The sequence below is a fragment of the Ambystoma mexicanum genome, chromosome 7q (assembly GCF_040938575.1).
Source record: "Ambystoma mexicanum isolate Mex_15411 chromosome 7q, UKY_AmexF1_1, whole genome shotgun sequence".
In the NCBI taxonomy this organism is placed as follows: Eukaryota; Metazoa; Chordata; class Amphibia; order Caudata; family Ambystomatidae; genus Ambystoma; species Ambystoma mexicanum.
The window spans coordinates 1027215155-1027232048 of NC_090941.1; the positions used below are offsets into that span (position 1 = coordinate 1027215155).

At 47.6% G+C, this 16894-nt stretch overlaps 1 protein-coding gene across 3 annotated transcripts in view; it reads right to left on the bottom strand.

Annotated features, from left to right (window-relative positions):
- Nucleotides 1-16894, bottom strand: part of IL18BP (interleukin 18 binding protein) — a 158953-nt gene that overhangs the window by 113480 nt on the left and 28579 nt on the right. For all 3 annotated transcript variants that reach the window (XM_069640309.1, XM_069640308.1, XM_069640310.1), the window contains exon 3: nucleotides 15642-15704. In XM_069640309.1, coding sequence (XP_069496410.1) covers nucleotides 15642-15704 — 63 coding nt within the window. The remainder of the gene's footprint in view (nucleotides 1-15641; nucleotides 15705-16894) is intronic.

A 16894-nucleotide genomic window follows, 5' to 3' on the forward strand; every position in this document is an offset into this window, starting at 1 on the left:
CAGGGATGTAGGTACCAGCAGCTTGTTTCCCTTGAATAGAAGGGTTTCAACCAACAGTGCCAATTCGTCCTTCACCAGTAGGGGACTGCCCACGTCCCCCTTCACCTCCTCTGACTCGAGATGACCTCTCTCTTTAGCTCTCCTCCACCTTCCCGATTGCAGCCCCTCGACAATGATTTTATGGCCACACCCATTTCCCCTTCTTGAGCAAAGTTCACAGGATACACCCCTTGTGGTATTCTTGCTGCACAAACTATCTGATATATCTATCTGCCACCGATGGTTCAGGTAAATCAGCTTTCCTCGGGTGATGTGACAGAAAATCATCCGGATTTTCCTCTTTCCCTGGCCGGTGTATGATATCAAATGCATAGTCCTGCAGCTGCAGGCCTCACCGAGCTATGCAGGGTTGGCATTTTCGCTTGGGGGTTGCCAGTGAGGAGCCATAATAACTGGTGATCTGTGATGATTGTGAAGGGCTTCCAGTACAGGAACAAATGAAAATGCTCACATGCCCAGACGACTGCCAACTCTCTTTCTCAGTCTGCGAGTATGCATGTTCCATCTTTGACAAGCTTCTACTGACGTAAGAGATGATACGTCTGTGTTGTGAGTTGCCCTTTACCTTTTGCGCCAAGACTAAGTGGACTTCCGTCCAAGGTCAGTTCTGTGTCTCTAGTGACATCAAAATAAGCCACGTTTTTGGCCTGTGAAATGGTGCCTGCTGCTTTGTCAGAGCCCTCAATGGTTCACTAATGGTGGCAGAGTCTTTGAAGTTTCTTGTGCAATAACTTGCCAGCCCCAAGACTGACCCGGAGCTCTGATACATTTGTCGTCGGAGATGTCTCATTTAGTGGTGCCACTTTCTCAGGATCTGGTGTCATGCCCTTTTTCGGAGTAGATATGCCCAAAGAAACATAAGGTGCCCTTCCTGAATTCACACTTTTCCCTGTTTAGGGTGAGGTTTGCTCAACCACCAAAGAGACACCAAAACTTAAACGTTTGCACCTGCACAAGCCAAAGTGCATCACAAATGCTGTGATGTAGCCGCTCTCTGAGCTTAAGACCAGCTGATCATAGCCCTTGTTGAGGTCCAGCTTAGAGAACACCTTGGCGTCATTCAATAGGTGTATCATGTCAGTGATGCAGGGGGCCAAATGACATTGCCTCTTGATGACTTGGTTTGGTCGCCTCATGTCCACACACAGATGGATGGTGTCTGAACCCTTCTTTGTCACTGGCACGATGGGTGACACCAATGGAGTGGATCCTACTGATGGCTCTATTATGTCTTGCTCCATCAATTTGTGAAGGTCTTCCTCCCCATGTCACTGTATGTTGACAGGGATGCATCGGTAATGTTGTGCCACGTCTTTGTCAATGTGAAGCTTGATCTGCTTATTTTTTAACTTCCTGATGCTGTTGAACAGCGTTGGAAACAGTTGGTCTAACTTGTCCACAGTGTCTATGTACTTGTTGACCATTAATCTATATAGTACATGTATTAGACCCATGTCAATGGCAGCTTTAAAACTCAGAATGCACCCACACTCGGTTGCCGTTGATATCACGTGCACTGGAATTTCTTTTCTTGCGTCTTGTACCCGCATCTCACTTCAAACTGACCTATGCAGGATAGCATGGCCTTGAACCCGTACGGTAGATGTACACCTCTGATGGGCGCAGTTTGGGTGCTTGTGGAAGTGTTTGGTACATTCTTCACTGATGACATTTACAGTGGCACCTGTCTCCACTAAGAATTCCATATGCCTCTCATTTGGATGCATTAGCAGTGTGGGACTATATTTAGTGGCCTGGTTGTTGCCCAGGGCGTTAAGAAACCCTTTCCACCGTTGCTCGCCTTCCAAGGAGCTGAGTGTTGTCTCTGACGGTGACTGTTCAATATGGTGTCTAGCATGGGGTCTTGACCTTCTGACTGGCCTTGATGTCGACATGCAATAGCGTCTGGGATCCTTTGATTTCTTTTCGTCTCCCGAGTCGTCCTCCCGTCATCCCCCATCTCTATATTTCCCATGGGCATGTGCCACTGCTTGCGATGCCGCTGAGGCGGCCGTTGGTGTGCGATCTCTGGTCCTGGCTGAGCTGCCTCCTTCACTGTCACCTTTCACCAGGTTCCTGGACACCCTGCAGACGGACGTAAAGTGATTTTTGCCTCCACATGCCGATCACAGCTGCCCAAGGGCCGTACACATGCCTTTGCATGGAATTTCTTACCCACATCTGTAGCAAAACAGATCCCCTTGGGTGACACCCTCACTAACCTCTGCACCATCTCCGGGTGTGTTGCGGAGAACAATGGTTTCCACCTGTGATTCCACTGCTAATTCAGCTCTAGCCAGCATCAAAATCTCTTCCAGCCTCCTGGGTTTATGTAGTAGCTTCCTCCTGAAGTTTTGTGATTCGCATCCAGCAATTATCTGAGAGTGTAGAGCCTCAGTGTTTGAGTAATTGTTGAAGTCACAATGTTTGAGCTTGATCCTCAGTCTCATTACAAATGTGTCCATCGTCTCGCCCTTTTGTTGTTTGGTGGTATGAAAGACATGGCGCTCATAGTCCACATTTGTATGCGGATTGAAACAAGTGCATGAACAGCCTTCAACCCATGAATGGTATCAATGGAGTAGGCGGGCAGTTCATCGATGATATCTCTGGTTGCGGGTCCCACTGCCAGCTTTAACAGGCATTGCTGTCTATGATCCTTCATGGGCCCCATAGTGCTCACTTATAGGTCAAAGTCTCTGGCCCATCTACGTCCCATGTTGCTGGTGTCTGTGATGTCAAATACCCCTGGTAGCTGCAACGGCAGGGACTCCTGGGCCCTCTTCTGCACCTGTACTGGGACGTAACAGGGACTGTAGTGGGAATATCATGGGCAGACATGTCGACGAATGGGACTGGCTGTGTCTGTAGGTAGGGTAACTAGGTAATTCAAATCAATCGCAATGAATATCAAAGTGGCAGCCTGGGTGTGCCAATACAGAGCTTCTACAGGGCTTTAAGCCACCCACCTTCCATAAGGCCACGTCCTGATGTAACAGGCCTAGTCACCCACTCAATGGGGTCTTCTCCCCCAAAATGGCGACTGCAGTGGCAAAAGCTATACTTGCAACCACTGACCTGTGGCCTTTTCGCCAGTCCAGTGTAGCAGAAGGCCTTACTCGCTGCAGAGCCGATTCACTGAGGCCTCCGCAAGAGGCCGCCGAGCAGCCTGCAGTTCGCTGCTGGAACGTGGGACATGTACTGTCACAGCCGCACCGGCGGTGCGCACCAACGACATTGGAGCAGCCCGACGTGTGCTGCTGAAATTATCCGCCACGCAGGCTCTTCCGCTGCATCGCCAATGTCATTACCGTATCCCAGGGACCTCCCGGGAAACACTTATGCCCGCACTGCGTCACATAAAGAAAGATGCGGCCTCAATGCAGTCTGCCAACCAGCTTTATTCCTCAACTGCTTACCCCAAATGACTTCCCTTCCCCGCGTCACTTCCCTTCCAACCTGCTGCCCAGTCGCGCTCCGCTCCTGCCCCCTCCCAACACTACATCTCCCAAACTCCCTGATGCCACAAGTCTGCGGGTCATAAAGGCTACCTACAAAAAGAGCACCTCATTCTCTATAGTCAATGATTGACTGAACCACCTCCTTTTTAATATCACTGTTATTTTGCATTTTGTGCGAATTCATTCACTCTTCTTAAGAAAACACTTTGTAAGGAAAGTTTAGCTAAGGGCAGACTTGGTTTGTGCTTCTTAATGCCATGCTGATGAACTGTGACCTCCGGCCTCATTACTCATGGATGCTCTCGGCAGAGGGAGTGGTGGAAATGCAGCCTCTGCTTCTCGCTAAGAAGGGTGCTTGAGTGAGGCCCAAGCAAACAGCATTCATTCACAAGCATGCACCCACACACACACATATATATACTACTAAATCCACTCACACACATGCATACTGACATTCGAACAGCTCTTATACACACACACATTCAAACAAGGTAAGGAGTCGCCCTCGATTTCCCCACCCTGGTACGAGGCGAGGCGAGGAGTGGGATGAGAATTCTGAGCCCCACCCCCAGGCTCAAACAGGCAGGGAGTGGGATGGGTGACTAGACCTTCATTTTCATCAGCAGGGCGGATTTTCAAGGGCTCACTGGGGAAAGTGAAGGTCGTGACGTCAAGGCCTTCATAGGGCTGTGCGTGAGTCAGAGGATAGGCCTGTCCTGCAACATCACTGGCATTCCCACAGCATGGATTAGGGCATTAGGGATACTAGTCTTTGTATTTGGAAAGGACGTACATATTTTGAGATGCTTTGCAAAACAAAAAACTACGTTTCCATTATGGAGAGCGTGTAAAGCACAACAATACTTGTCGGGACCCAGGGGTCGTTGCAATTGGAAACCGTCTCTCTATTGCCTTCGATTGGCAGGCAGCAGAGGGGTAATATATTAAGCATCGACACCACTCATTCTGTAATTGATTTTTTATAGGCACTCACACCATAAGAAATGCATACTATTACACTGCTGAACCCTAAACACTGGCTTATACCACTGCACATACAAATGTGCCTGGCTGTGATGAAGGTTTTATATATCGGGAGGCTCGGTAGGTAACCGATATATATATAACCGGTAGGTATAGCTCAGGGGCAACGTGCTCGCCTTGGAAACAAGACGACAAGGAGCAACACAGGTTCGATCCCTGGATCTGCACTTAGAAACCTCTGGGTATTAAGCGTGTTATAAATAACCCATCATATCATATACTGTGCACTGCTGCTGATATTTGCATGGTCTCCAGATGCTCACATGACTCAGTAAGAAAATTGGGTGGGGTTGGTTAGTTGGTTTCTGTTTGGTTCTAGGTATGTGGTTGTTTTTGGTTGGTTCTTCGATCGTATTGTCCCATGTTTGCTTTGGTCCCAGAGTGGGGGTGCGTGTTTTTATGCTGGTTTCAGTGAGTTGAATAAACAGCTTTTCAGTCATTTTCAGAAAGGTAGGTGCTCTTCTGTCGTTCTTATTTCCGTGGGTACCGAGTTCCATAGTTTGGCTATCAAATAGGAGAATGCGGTTCCTGCTAAATGTCTTTTTCTCGTAGCGTTTCGTTTCAATTCCACCACCCCTCCCGTGACACCCTCTTAGAATGTCCTCTCCCTGAGTCAGGGTCCAGACCTAGCTCTGTATGTTTCCTGGCATCTCCCCCATCTGTGGTCCCTCAGTCGGATTCTCTATAAATCCTCCGAGCCTAGCTGCACATGAACACATGAACCCTAGCATCTCTTCCCTCCATCTCTCTCCTTCCACATCCTTCCTCCATCATCAGTTGGGGTCTAGATAAACTCTATGGGCTTAGTTGCACATATCCCCTGGCATCGCTTCCCTCCATCTCTCTCCTCGCCCACGACCTCTTCATGGGGCTCTATGTTCATTCAACCCCGGATTTGTGTCGCTGAGTTTTTTGCCGAAATGTGTTTGCCGAAAGAACTCATGGAATTTCTTTTTTTTTTTATTTGGGGAGGTTGTCCACCCAACCCCCTCCCTTGCCTTTTATTTATTCTCTATCCTCCCACCCCCCCTACCCCTTATATGCCCTTACCCATCCTCCCATGTTGTACGATGAGTTTGCTCCCTCCATCACATGGGTTCTGGCTAAACCCTCCAGGTTTAGATGTGCATTACCCCCAGGAATCCTCCCCCCCTACCTCTCTTCTCTCCTCTTCTCTTCTTGCTTCCTCCATCTGTCGGGTATCAACCCTTCAGGCTAAACTGTGTATGTCCCTTGGCAGCCCTCCCCACCCCCGTCTCTCTTCTTTCCACTCCTTGTTCCCTCCATCAGGAGGGTTCCGGATAAACCCTCCAGGCTTGGATAAGAACGTCTTGAACCTTCTCCTACTTTAAAGCAATGTTATGTTTATAGTGTAGCTCTTTAATTCAAGACCTGAAACAGCCTTGTTGACATTTGCCCTGCCTCTTGATATATATAACTCTAACACAAGAGGTTCAGGATTTTGCCAGGAGTGCACCTCTTCGCCTGCAAGAATGTGTTGACTTTAGATGTGCATGTATGTCGGATGTCCCACTGACAGTGGAACTCATCAAAGGTAAGGATTGCTGTTCGCTGACTTGTTATCATGAAGCCAATCAAAATCCACTGTTTGGTCGCTTAAAGGGAAAGAGATTACAGAAAGCTCCAGGCCATTCTTGGGCTTATGTTCTTTGCTTAAAGGGCCGTGGATAGGACAGTTGGTGGTGTTTGTACAGAGCTGGAGATGGTACTACTAGGAGTTGTAGGATAGATGGACAGGGATAATATAAGATTGATGGCTCAAAGATATTATTATATTATATATTATAATTTTTTTTGTTGATAACGCGCTTAATACCGAAGAGGTTTCTAAGCTCAGAGCGGGATTCAAACCTGTGTTGCTCACTCGTCATCTTGCTTCCAATGCCAGTGGTGTTTGGGGCCTAGTCGTGGGTTGCATGGTGCCATTAGAAGTCTACAGGGGGTTGAGGGCTCAAAGATGCCAGTGGTGTTTGGGGCGTAGTCGTGGGTTGCATGGTACCATTAGAAGTCTACAGGAGGGAGAGGGCTCAAAGATGAGAGTGGTGTTTGAAGCATAGTGGGTTGCATGATACCATTAGAAGTCTACAGGAGGTTGAGTGCTCAATGATGCAGGTGGTGTTTGAAGTATAGTGGGTTCCATGGTACCATTAGAAGTCTACAGAAGGTTGAGGGTTCAAAGATGCCAGTGGTGTTTGGGGCATAGTTGTGGGTTGCATGGTGCCATTAGAAGTCTACAGGGGGTTGAGGGCTCAAAGATGCCAGTGGTGTTTGGGGCGTAGTCGTGGGTTGCATGGTACCATTAGAAGTCTACAGAAGGTTGAGGGTTCAAAAATGCCAGTGGTGTTTGGGGCGTAGTCGTGGGTTGCATGGTACCATTAGAAGTCTACAGGAGGTTGAGGGCTCAAAGATGCCAGTGGTGTTTGAAGCATAGTGGGTTGCATGGTACCATTAGAAGTCTACAGGAGGTTGAGTGCTCAAAGATGCAGGTGGTGTTTGAACTATAGTGGGTTGCATGGTACCATTAGAAGTCTACAGAAGGTTGAGGGTTCAAAGATGCCAGTGGTGTTTGGGGCGTAGTCGTGGGTTGCATGGTGCCATTAGAAGTCTACAGGGGGTTGAGGGCTCAAAGATGCCAGTGGTGTTTGGGGCGTAGTCGTGGGTTGCATGGTACCATTAGAAGTCTACAGAAGGTTGAGGGTTCAAAAATGCCAGTGGTGTTTGGGGCGTAATCGTGGGTTGTTGGTACCATTAGAAGTCTACAGGAGGTTGAGGGCTCAAAGATGCCAGTGGTGTTTGAAGCATAGTGGGTTGCATGGTACCATTAGAAGTCTACAGGAGGTTGAATGCTCAAAGATGCAGGTGGTGTTTGAAGTATAGTGGGTTGCATGGTGCCATTAGAAGTCTACAGGGGGTTGAGGGCTCAAAGATGCCAGTGGTGTTTGGGGCGTAGTCGTGGGTTGCATGGTACCATTAGAAGTCTACAGAAGGTTGAGGGTTCAAAAATGCCAGTGGTGTTTGGGGCGTAGTCGTGGGTTGCATGGTACCATTAGAAGTCTACAGGAGCTTGAGGGCTCAAAGATGCCAGTGGTGTTTGAAGCATAGTGGGTTGCATGGTGCCATTAGAAGTCTACAGGAGGTTGAGTGCTCAAAGATGCAGATGGTGTTTGAAGTATAGTGGGTTGCATGGTACCATTAGAAGTCTACAGAAGGTTGAGGGTTCAAAGATGCCAGTGGTGGTTGGGGCGTAGTCGTGGGTTGCATGGTGCCATTAGAAGTCTACCGGGGGTTGAGGGCTCAAAGATGCCAGTGGTGTTTGAAGCATAGTGGGTTGCATGGTACCATTAGAAGTCTACAGGAGGTTGAATGCTCAAAGATGCCAGTGGTGTTTGGGGCGTAGTCGTGGGTTGCATGGTACCATTAGAAGTCTACAGAAGGTTGAGCGTTCAAAGATGCCAGTGGTGTTTGGGGCGTAGTCGTGGGTTGCATGGTACCATTAGAAGTCTGCAGGAGTTTGATGGCTCAAATATGCCAGTTGTGTTTGGGGCACAATTGTGGGTTGCGTGGTACCATTAGAAGTCTAAAGGAGGGAGAGGGCTCAAAGATGAGAGTGTTGTTTGGGGCATAGTCGTGGGTTGCATGGTACCATTAGAAGTCTACAGCAGGGAGTGGGCTCAAAGATGCCAGTGGTATTTGGGGAATTGCCGTGGGTTGCATGGTACCATTAGAAGTTTGATGGCTCAAATATGCCAGTTGTGTTTGGGGCACAGTTGTGGGTTGCGTGGTACCATTAGAAGTCTACAGGAGGTTGAGGGCCCAAAATTGCCAGTGCTGTTTGAGACATAGTCATGGGTAGCAGGTTACCATTAGAAATCTACAGGAGGTTGAGGGCTCAAAGATGCCAGTGCTGTTTGTGGCATAGTCGTGGGTTGCATGGTACCATTAGAAGTCTACAGGAGGGAGAAGGATCAAAGATGCCAGTGCTGTTTGAGGCACAGTGGGTTGCATGGTGCCATTAAAAGTCTACAGAAAGTTGAGGGTTCAAAGATGCTAGTGGTGTTTGAGGCAAAGTTGTGGGTTGCATGGTACCATTAGAGGTCTACAGGAGGTTGAGGGATCAAATATGCCAGTTGTGTTTGGGGCACAGTTGTGGGTTGCATGGTACCATTAGAAGTCTACAGGAGGTTGAGGGCCCAAAATTGCCAGTGCTGTTTGAGACATAGTCATGGGTAGCAGGTTACCATTAGAAATCTACAGGAGGTTGAGGGCTCAAAGATGCCAGTGCTGTTTGTGGCATAGTCGTGGGTTGCATGGTACCATTAGAAGTCTACAGGAGGGAGAAGGATCAAAGATGCCAGTGCTGTTTGAGGCACAGTGGGTTGCATGGTGCCATTAAAAGTCTACAGAAAGTTGAGGGTTCAAAGATGCTAGTGGTGTTTGAGGCATAGTCGTGGGTTGCATGGTACCATTAGAAGTCTACCGAAGGTTGAATGCTCAAAGATGCCAGTGGTGTCTGAGGCGTAGTCCTGGGTTGCATGGTACCATTAGAAGTCTACAGGAGGGAGAAGGATCAAAGATGCCAGTGCTGTTTGAGGCACAGTGGGTTGCATGGTGCCATTAAAAGTCTACAGAAAGTTGAGGGTTCAAAGATGCTAGTGGTGTTTGAGGCAAAGTTGTGGGTTGCATGGTACCATTAGAGGTCTACAGGAGGTTGAGGGATCAAAGATGCCAGTGGTGTTTGGGGCATAGTTGTGGGTTGCATGGTACCATTAGAAGTCCACAGAAGGTTGGGGGCTCAAAGATGCTAGTGGTGTTTGAAGCGTAGTGAGTTGCATGGTACCACCCGAAGTCTACAGGAGGCTTGAAGATGCCAGTGGTGTTTGGGGTGTAGTTGTGGGTTGCATGTTACCATTAGAAGTCTACAGAAGGTTGACGGTTCAAAGATGCCAGTGGTGTTTGGGGCGTAGTCGTGGGTTGCATGGTACCATTAGAAGTCTACAGGAGGGTGAGGGCTCAGAGATGCCAATGGTTTTTGAGGTGTAATTGTGGGTTGCATGGTACCATTAGAAATCTACAGGAGTTTGAGGGCTCAAATATGCCAGCTGTGGGTTACCTGGTACCATTAGAAGTCTACAGGAGGTTGACGGCCCAAAATTGCCAGTGCTGTTTGAGACATAGTCATGGGTAGCAGGTTACCATTAGAAATCTACAGGAGGCTGAGGGCTCAAAGATGCCAGTGCTGTTTGCGGCATAGTCGTGGGTTGCATGGTACCATTAGGAGTCTAGAGGGGGTTGAGGGCTCAAGAATGTCAGTGGTGTTTGAGCCGTAGTCGTGGGTTGCATGGTACCATTAGAAGTCTACAGGAGGTTGAGGGCTCAAAGATGCCAGTGGTATTTGGGGCGTAGTCGTGGGTTGCATGGTACCATTAGAAGTCTACAGGAGGGAGAGGGCTCAAAGATGAGAGTGGTGTTTGGGGCATAGTCGTGGGTTGCATGGTACCATTAGAAGTCTACAGGAGGGAGAGGGCTCAAAGATGCCAGTGGTATTTGGGGCATAGTCGTGGGTTGCATGGTACCTTTAGAAGTCTACAGCAGGAAGAGGGCTCAAAGGTGGCAGTGGTGTCTGGGGTGTATTGTGGGTTGCATGGTACCATTAGAAGACTACAGGAGTTTGAGGGCTCAAAGATGCCAGTGGTGTTTGGGGCATTGCCGTGGGTTGCATGGTACCATTAGAGGTCTACAGGAGGGAGCGGGCTCAAAGATGCCAGTGGCGTTGGGGCGTAGTCGTGGGTTGCATTGTACCATTAGAAGTCTACAGGAGTTTGAGGGCTCAAATATGCCAGTTGTTTTTGGGGCGCAGTTGTGGGTTGTGTGCTACCATTAGAAGTCTACAGGAGGTTGAGGGCCCAAAATTGCCAGTGCTGTTTGAGACATAGTCGTGGGTTGCAGGTTACAATTAGAAATCTACAGGAGGTTGAGGGCTCAAAGATGCTAGTACTGTTTGCTGCATAGTAGTGGGTTGCATGGTACCATTTGAAATCCACAGGGGGTTGAGGGCTCAGGAATGTCAGTGGTGTTTGAGGTGTAGTCGTGGGTTGCATGGTACCATTAAAAGTCTACAAGAGGTTGAGGACTCAAAGATGCCAATGCTGTTTGAGGCATTGTTGTGGGTTGCATGGTACCATTAGAAGTCTACAGGAGGTGGAGGGCTCAACAATGCCAGTGGTGTTTGGGGCGTAGTTGTGGGTTGCCTGGTACCATTAGAAGTCTACAGGAGGTTTCCTATTTTGAGTCATGCCACAGCGTGTTGGGCAGTCCTAAGTTGGACATGGTACATCAATGGAACGCTGGTAAGGAGGGCATTTCCCCCATTGATATGGGATATGACATGATCCTGAAATGTGATCCTGGATCCCTTGAGTGGAATGAAGGGTTTTATCCTACGAAGAAGAGTAAGCTAGTACAAGGCAGTTTGAGCCTTTTTGTTCAGCATTGTTGAAAGAAGCGAGTGCTGTCTATAGTGAACCTGTGGGATTTGGCAGCTGAAGACTGGTGAGGTGAGAAGCCATAAAGGTGTATGTCGTTTAGCCATTCTTGAATGGCTTTCTGTTTAGATGAGCGACCAAGTAGGTGGAAATCCGCCTTTGAGGGATTGACCTTTCTGGTATGTGCTTGTCATCCTTGGTTGGATGGAGGCAAGTCAATTCCAGGGTGAGATCTCCTGGGTACCACTGACTTTAAGTTTAATTGGGTATCATTGGTGGAGTGAGATGTCTGGATCATTGAAAAGTGATCCCAAAGACTCCATGTAAGATCCCCAGGGAGAGTATTGAGGCTGGGCGGCAGTCTGACCTTAAGTTGCCCATTTGGACGGCTTGGTTCCTGTCCGAGAGGTAGGTTGCCAAACATTTTGCATTTCACAACTATGCACGAGACGCCCATTTTGTTCTCAAGTAGGATGGTCAATGTGAGGTGGTCAACTATGTTGAATGCAGCAGAGAGGACTAGGAGGCATACATAGCCTTTGTCCATGATTTCAAGAGTGACATCTATGTTCTGGATCGTGGCTGTTTAAGTGCTATATTTTGGTCTCTTCCATTCGCACAGGGCCTTTCTCCCTTCCAGCTTCCTAGCTCCTTATCCCAGCCTCCTAGGGTCTTCTCTCCCGAGCCACCTGGGTCTCTCTCCTCTGCCATTCTATTTGCAGCTCGAGCTCCTTCTGCACTCTCAACTAGCTGTCCCCCAATGAACCTGTTCTCCAGACTTCTGCAGTCTTCTGCGTAGCCCTTTCATTTAATAGGTCCTTGAACCTACTTCTCTCTCTCCTAAGGGAACTCAGTTGTGTCGCCTTATGCAATTGGTATGGAGACTGGTTCATGGGCCCGCCCTTGGGGATGGCTTGCAGTTTTGAGGTGGGACTTGCGGTTGTTCAGTCTCTTTCCATTGGTGGTTATCGCTCTGCTTAATGTACCCTGGCCTTTCCCTCAAGGAGGACTGCCTCAGCCTAACAAGTTTTATGTGTATATGTGATAAGGCATGTGAGTTGACTGGTTCACTGCTTGAGTTTTCTGTCTTAGTTTGGGCGGCACTTTTCCCCCTCTGGTTTTGGATATGATTTCTGCACTCACATGAGGAGAGCCGAGCATACAGGTGCTACCCGCTCTGCGGGACTGACAATCATCGACGCTCTTAAAGTGATAGGAGTTTTTATGGCAACAAAGTGACAAACCTTGCCTTCTGCACATGTCATGGTGTGGCCTGCCATGGGGTCCTCCCCACGTCGCCCCTGTGCCTAGCATCGCCTGGCTTGTGGCGGCACCAGACCCTCTTGGCGACCCCACCATCCATCAGCAAGGTCAGGCAGTGGACTTCATCACAACATATAACAATTCACCTGGTGACAGTAGGATCAAAAATAGGCTTTCCCTCATGAGGAACCACAATGCCCACACAGAGTTGACCATCAAGCTGGTACTCCCGTGACATGGAGATGTGGCAGCTGAGTGCTAGTTCAAGGATGAGGCAATGAGTCCTTTTGTCAATCGTAGATCGAAGCAGAGGATGCTAAGTTGCTTCCCAAAGCTTAGTCTGCACTCAATAAATACCCTAAAAATACTATAATAAAGGAGTAAAGTGCAGCAGAAGATGGATCTTCTGGGAGAAGGGGAATTTGAGATACTATGGTCCTCATTAAAGGCTTGGCAATATATGATTTGCTGACAACCTGCGGGCCAACAACATAACTTCCAACGCTTCTTCATCGAAATTCCAATCCTGATCACCCCCTTAACAGACAGGCAGGCTCCGGCTGTCTAGATTTTGTGAAGGATCTGGTTATTCAGATAAGACATGCTCTTTCTTCTCAGAGGGAACTCCGGAGCACCTGGGCCAGAGTCCATTATTCATTTGGTGGCATGACTTTCAAGTCCAGATGCAAGACACAAGGGTTATGGTATTCCAATATTATGAAGTATCCTCACAAAAAGAGGTAATCCGAGGAGCCAGTAATAAGGCACACACTGGATCAGAAGTGCCAGCCCATGAGCAGTGCAATTCCCAGATTTCTCCTGCCCGAGAAGAAGCACTCTTCAGTAGAATAGATTACATTTCCTGATTTTTCTGGAGGCAAACAGATCCACCTGGGAAAGCGCAATGTCTTATCGCCGTTAGGTGCAAGTTCCACCTGTGGTATGCCGTATCTGGCCTGCAGCAAAAACAAAAGAGGTGATTGTTGGAAGTTTTAGAATTAATCTTAACCTCTGGCCTTGCTCTGGGCAACCCTCCAGACCATTGTTCTTCGCCTGCGAAGCCATTACAAAAGGGGAAAGACCATATGCAAATCAAGCTTACTCCCACCGCAAAAGGGGAAGACCAGCCTGACCTGGTTGGTCACATCCCTTCTGCACGAGACCACAAGCATCCCCAGACATGTTTTGGCCTTGTTGGACCTCATCAGTGAGGAGTATCTTGGGTCTGTAGGCCCAGCAGGCATGGGACCCCCATCTGGGCATTCCCGTCCCACTCGGGGTGACTAAGCATCTGGCCTGCAGGACATTTGGTGCTATAGAGAATATCACCCCATGTTGGTGTGCACAGAACCGGATCAATGGGGCCTCCTTGCACAGAGGCACTGAGCTAACACAACCTCTTTTATGTACAGAGTAAATCATATTGGTGTTGACTGCCAGGAATCTTGCACGACTGAACCGTAGAAAGTCTGCTTGAGTCAGGAGATGGATGTGCAATCCCTTCTCTGCCTCTTCTTAGTGACCACTGAGAGAAGATCAGACCGGTCGGCTCCCCACCCTAACAGTGTAGCCCTCACGGTATCCATAATAGGGCCAACTGGGAACATTGCTGGTGATAGGGTTCCCTTAGTGATGGCCAAAGAAAAGATGGGACTGTTCCCACCCCCCCTGGTTGCTTTTGGCGTGCTTATTGTCAAGCACGACAGAATTATCCCTACAGGCACGGATTGCGTTACTGTACAGTTTTAGACATTAACCCATTCACACATTATCCCCATGGAACCATACTCAGTGGCCATCCTCGGTCGCCAGAATTGCCCTGCTGAGAGAAGGCGATGCCCTACAAGAGGTGGGTTTGTCAGACGCTAATACTATTGTAGTGGTACCGAGAAAGCCGAGTTAAATACTACAATGACTGCGATCCCAGCATTATGCTCAAAGTGCAGAAAGGACCGCCCAGTTAGATGGCATGGTGCACAACCCAAGAAGTACTCTAAATGTTGACAGTAATCCACATTGGGGCAAATGATTGGTGGCGGCTGAGCTACCATGAATCCGTAATCCCCCAATCCTGGAAGTATGCTCTCTTTCTCCATGCAACCAAATCAGGGGAATAGCGGGGTGGAAGTGCATTGGTGAAGGATAAGATCTCCGCCAGGATTATTGTACCCACGTTACATGACACAAGTGGGCACACTATCACTGGTTAATTCTCAAAAGGGTCCCTACGCTCTTCAATTGTGTCCAGGAGACCACCCCTTAGAAACGGAGGTGAGTGTCGCTCCATCCACTAACAGTGAAGGCACCACTGGGTCTCTGTTCTGCTATGCTCCTTCACTAATGCTCTGTTTGCTACCTTGAATTGTAACGTCATTTGTATTTTGTTCACAATTTACTGTAAACACTGTAACTATATGTCATGCCTGTAATGTTCTTCTAAGATATGCGCCCGGTTGCCCTTGGGCCTGGTCTGCGCTATATAAATAAAACAAATACAAATACAAATACCATTGCAGTAGTGTAGCCGCTGGATCGAGCCTCTACCTACGCAAAGTGTTTTCTGAGATCGAGAAACCTGAGCATTACTTAATGACCAAAATCTCTTGAGCGTTCTCTGAATACTATTGCTTGTCTTTTCTTATGCTTAAATTATCTAAAGAGCATTTATTGCTCTTAACAAAAAAAAGTATGTGTCTTCTGCGCTGTATGCGGACATTGGATACACATATAAGTCTCGGCTATTGTGATGTCAAACTGGGATCTTTCCTATCATCAGGCGAATTTGGCAGCCGGGTATCTTTCCAATATGTGGAAGTTACCACAGCCCGTTCCCTGTAGTAGAAAGTAGTGTCTTTCCATGCGGATGTAAGCCAAGATACATTACATTGTACAGAGCTGCCATCTTTGCAGGTATGCAATGATTATATGGAATCCCAAAATACCGAATGCAATTACAACTAATGCAAAACAACGAAAAGAACGCAGTTGGGGAAAAAACAGAAAATGGGGCTGGAGAAGGAATAGTAGTTTTGGGGTGGGCGAAAAGTATAAGAAAAAAAAGGAGGGGTTTTGGGGGAACCCTCCCCACCCCCCCCAAAAACACAAAAAAGGAATTTGTTATTTTGGTATTAGTTGTTTTGTATTTGTTGTAATTGCATTAGTTATTTTGGGATTCGATGAAATCACATGCAATCAAGAGGATTCCACGTTAATAAACACAACACACATATGCATGACTTTAGTATAACACAGGCCTGTGGCTGTAACTACATTTGCCAGACAACATTGAAGTGACTCTGGAATAAGTTACCTGTGTTGACAGAGATGGTGCGGTTCGTTAGAGAAGTGATTCTCGGGCGCATCTTGGGGTTATCTGGAATTTAAAGGCAGATATTTAATAAAGAGAGACCAGTCAAGCATCACCCACAGGTCCTAGGAGGGCTCAACTAGAGGCTGCTGTCTCTTACCTAATGTCTAACAGAGGATCCACACCACTAAGGGCAAGGTCCCCCGGCTTTCACGAAAAATCTCTTTGATGTTATGTCTGGTGGGTGCTCTCCCTAACTTTGACAGAGTTCAGAGATATTAAATTATGTTTCCAGGGCTTATGCAGCAAGCCCTTGTGAATAAAGGCACATTTACAACCCCAGTGAGGCTCAGGGGGCTCAGCTGAATTATGGTAACCCCTTCCTTCTTTGACTGATTGTTAAGCAACGTTTGTATGCAGTACCCTTTGGGACCACTACAGACAACTAGGACTACAGGACTACAGGTGTAAGCAAAACCGACCTTTGGTATAAGTCTGTAGTACTGAGTTTTTGGTAGCGGAGCTGAGCAGCCAGGCTTATCTCAAGAGGGAATGTGAGCTGTAATGATGTTACACAGAGGTCTACAATCACAGCTGTTCAAATAAACTTTTACACTCAAGGTTTCTTTGTTAAATACTTATTAATTTATTTAACTGTCAGTTATAAAACATTCATAAGAAGGAGGCAATATAATCACACACAAACAGACTTCAGTACTGTACACTTAAGTTTCTGAAGCATTCAGAATACTTTGAAGGCGGAGCAACAAGGTATAGGTTATCAGAACATGGAAAGAATACAGATATTTCTTAGGCAGTGCTGATATTTCGAGTTCACCAGAAGAGTCAATTCAATTCAATAGGCTTGGCCAAAGTCAATGGGCTAAAGTCTTGGATAGGATAAAGCAGTCTGGTAGATAAACGGAAAAGTCTCTGCCAACATTCTTAGGAATAGTTTGTAGCAAGAAGACTCATATGTTGGGTCACAAGCTGATTAGGCCTGTGAATTGGGAAAGCTTCAAGCACTTTCACCGTGAGAGGTAAGTACTATGTCTGATTTTACAGTACATTTACAAATTTAAAAAGAGATGCAGCTGATGACTTCTGTTCCTGGCAGTTCCTGCAGATCTCGCCGTTCCTGGGCCTCAGTCATGGGGACAAGAGGGAGGACGTCGGGGGACTCCTGCACTGCACTGGGACTGGTCAAAAAGCTGTCAACTGGCAAATCTTCAAGTCTGGTAGCTGTAGTCAAGCAC